General features: G+C 47.5%; 1 protein-coding gene across 1 annotated transcript; it reads left to right on the top strand.

Moving 5' to 3' along the window:
* The first annotated feature begins 1,573 nt into the window (after window positions 1-1,573).
* LOC132281674 (uncharacterized) lies at window positions 1,574-2,227 on the top strand. Its single transcript, XM_059783351.1, has one exon. The coding sequence runs from the start codon at window positions 1,574-1,576 to the stop codon at window positions 2,225-2,227; it is 654 nt and encodes a 217-aa protein (XP_059639334.1).
* The last annotated feature ends 957 nt before the right edge of the window (window positions 2,228-3,184 follow it).

The following is a 3,184-nucleotide window of genomic DNA, read 5'->3' as shown; positions in this document are numbered from 1 at the left end:
AGTGTATGAAAAGGTTCTAGAACGGGAAGTAAGTAACGTTTCGCTGCTCTGACCGACTGTTCACTAGCAGAGAGTCTCATATGGTGGAGGCTGGATTCTTTAATGAGTTAGAGGACGCGGAGGAACCCCAACCGTTGAAGGCTTGCCCTCTACTGAAGTGGGAGGATATTGACCGACAAGGAAGTAAAAAGATGCCAGGAGCGAGTGCCAATCAGAAGAGGCTAGCTATTTGCAAAAGGGTACATTTAGCCGATGGAAGGATCGCTTATCGCTTATGACGGTGTTGGGGGGCACAACCTTGGGCTAGACCGTGCCCCCGTGTGGAGTCATGTCAAGTGAAGTCTCCGGGCCATGAGAAGGAAGTTAGAACGGAGTCAGCTGAATCTGTCCGGCTTACTCAGGGAGAGCTGGAAGAAGTTAATCTAGCCAACGACGGCCGTCACCGGGTGGTCTATATAAGTAAGCAGTTGAAACAAAATGAAAAGGTGGCGTTGATAGCCCTGCTTAAAGAATTTGAAGACGTCTTTGCCTGGACGTATAAAGAAATGCCGGGATTAGACCCTCGGGTAGTGGCTCATTGTCTTCATGTGCGACCAGACGCATGCCCGGTTAAGCAAGCGCAAAGGAGTTTTCGGTCAGAGCTTGAGTTGCAAATAACAGAGGAAGTACAGAGGCTTTTACGAGCTGGCTTTATCAAACCGATTCAGTATCCTACATGGTTGGCGAATGTGGTCCCGGTAAAGAAGAAGAATAGAAAAATCAGGATTTGTGTTGACTTCAGAGATTTGAACAAGGCATGCCCTAAAGATGATTTCCTGCTACCCATGATTGATAGTTTGGTAGACTCCACTTCGGGGCACGACGTGTTCTCATTCATGGACAGATATAGCGGGTACAATCAGATCAGGATGGCGCAGTGCGATGCGGAGAAAACGGCATTTCGTACCCCCATGGGGAATTTCTACTTCACAGTCATGCCCTCGTCCTAAAGAACGCTGGGGCGACTTATCAGCGAGCCATGATAGCTATCTTCCATGATATGTTACACAGGCAAATGGAAGATTATGTGGACGATCTGGTGGTAAAATCGCGAGCTCGGGGTGATCATTTGGCTAACTTGAGAAATGTTTTCGAAAGGTGTCGAAAGTACAAGCTAAGGATGAATCCGTTGAAATACGCCTTCGGTGTCGAGGTTGGCCGATTCCTGGGTTTTATGGTTCATCGGCAAGGTGTGGACATTGAAGAAAGCAAGGCTCGGGCTATCATGGAGATGCCCCCACCGCAGTCCCTCAAATAGCTGAAGAGTTTGGTAGGGCGGGTCTCGTACCTATGACACTTCATACCGGCGTTTGCCGAGGTAACATACACCTTTGGCACCTTGATGAAAGGAGGCTCCGAGTTTAAGTGGAATGAGGGACATCAACAGGATTTTGACTAACTCAAGAAGTTATTAGCGTTAACGACCACAATGATAGCTCCCCAGATAGGGGTCCCCCTCAGGCTTTACATCACTTCGACTGAACGCTCCATAGGAGCACTTCTCGCCCAGGAAAATGATGGCTGAGAATGTCCTATGTATTACATAAGTCGGGTCATACAAGGTGCCGAGGTGCAGTATTCTCCGATAGAGCGCCATTATCTTTTTCTAGCATTCGCAGCCAAAAAATTTCGCCAGTACTTCTTAGCTCATACCATCCACCTCATCACCAAATATGACCCTTTGAGGTACCTGCTCTCGCGACCCATCATTTCAGGGCGAGTGGCGCAGTGGCTACTAATATTGGCCGAGTTTGATATCCAGTGCCTTGCACCTCGCGCCATCCTGAGTCAGGCCATGGCGAACATGATTGCTCAATTCCCTTCTGAAAACTTCGAGCCACTGCACGATGACTTGCCTCATGATGAGTTCGAGTCGGTTTGTTGTGCGGATCAAAGCATGATGTGGACCCTGTCATTTGATGGATCGTCAACCTCCACAAGAGGTGGCGTGGGAGTGGTATTAACACCCGAGGAAGGGAAAGTCCAAAATCTCTTATTCAAGCTCACTTTTGGATGCTCCAACAATATGGCGGAATATAAAGCTCTAGTGTTAGACCTACTGGTAGCACGGGAAGTTAAGATCAAGCGGTTGTGCATCCAAGGTGACTCGAATTTGGTGGTGAAACAGTTGGATAGATCTTATGCCATCAAGGAGCTGGCGTTAGCGGCATACAGAACAATCATTTAAAAACTCAGCAGTAACTTTAATGAGCTCTGTATAACTCATGTACCTCGGACGGCCAATCGACACCCGGATGCTCTGGCTACCTTGGGATCTAAAGCTGAAATTACAAGAGAATCAGTTGACATTCGAATCTAGAAAAAAGAGGAATCCTGCTTGCATAATGAAGAATTTGTTGAACAAAAGAACGAGGAAGACTGGCGAAGCCCGTACGAATCGTAATTGAAGGGCAGTGCGGGAGAAATTCCCTTGCAAGTACTCAGAAACTTTACTCTGTATCTTGGAGTATTGTATTTTAGAGCACCTGGTGGGACCCTGGCAAGATGCATTGGGAAACAAGAGGCCAGCCGAGTGCTAAATGAGGTTCATAAGCACACGTGTGTCGACAACTCATTAAGCCTGTATCGAAAAATACAAAGGTAGGGATAATACTGGCTGACAATGGCAAAAGATGCAGCGGCTGTCCAAAAAAGCATGTCCTAAGTGCCAAGAACAGCTTGAGGAAGCCTAGTGTGTAGCTAATGTTGAGGAAGACTGGAGGCAGAAGTATGTGGAGTATCTTGAAAAACGATTGCTCCTACAAGATCCTAAGGAGGCTGGGCTACTTAGGAAAGACGCAGGCCGATTCTTCATTTGTAATGGCGAGTTAATGAGGCGAGGTTTTGACGGCAATGCTAAGCGGTGCATCAGTTTGATTAAAGCCCGTGAAGTCTTGAAGCAGACGCATGAGGACGAACACCAGGGATGGAAGATATTGTACAATCGCATCATACAGCTAGGCTATTACTGGCCTATGATGCAAACTGATAGCAAAGATTATACCCGTAAATGCCAGGTCCACAATCATGCGATCCACGCGCCAGCTGTGGAGCTACATCCCACGGAGGCTCCTTGGCCATTCCACACTTGAGCCATGGATTAGAGAGGACCAATCTCACCGAAGTCCAAAAAGATGAAGTGAAT

Source organism: Cornus florida, unplaced genomic scaffold (assembly GCF_030987335.1).
Source record: "Cornus florida cultivar Cherokee Brave unplaced genomic scaffold, ASM3098733v1 CherokeeBrave_3.0.0_Hap2_Chr11, whole genome shotgun sequence".
In the NCBI taxonomy this organism is placed as follows: domain Eukaryota; kingdom Viridiplantae; phylum Streptophyta; class Magnoliopsida; order Cornales; family Cornaceae; genus Cornus; species Cornus florida.
This window is presented reverse-complemented; position numbering and strand designations above follow the sequence as displayed.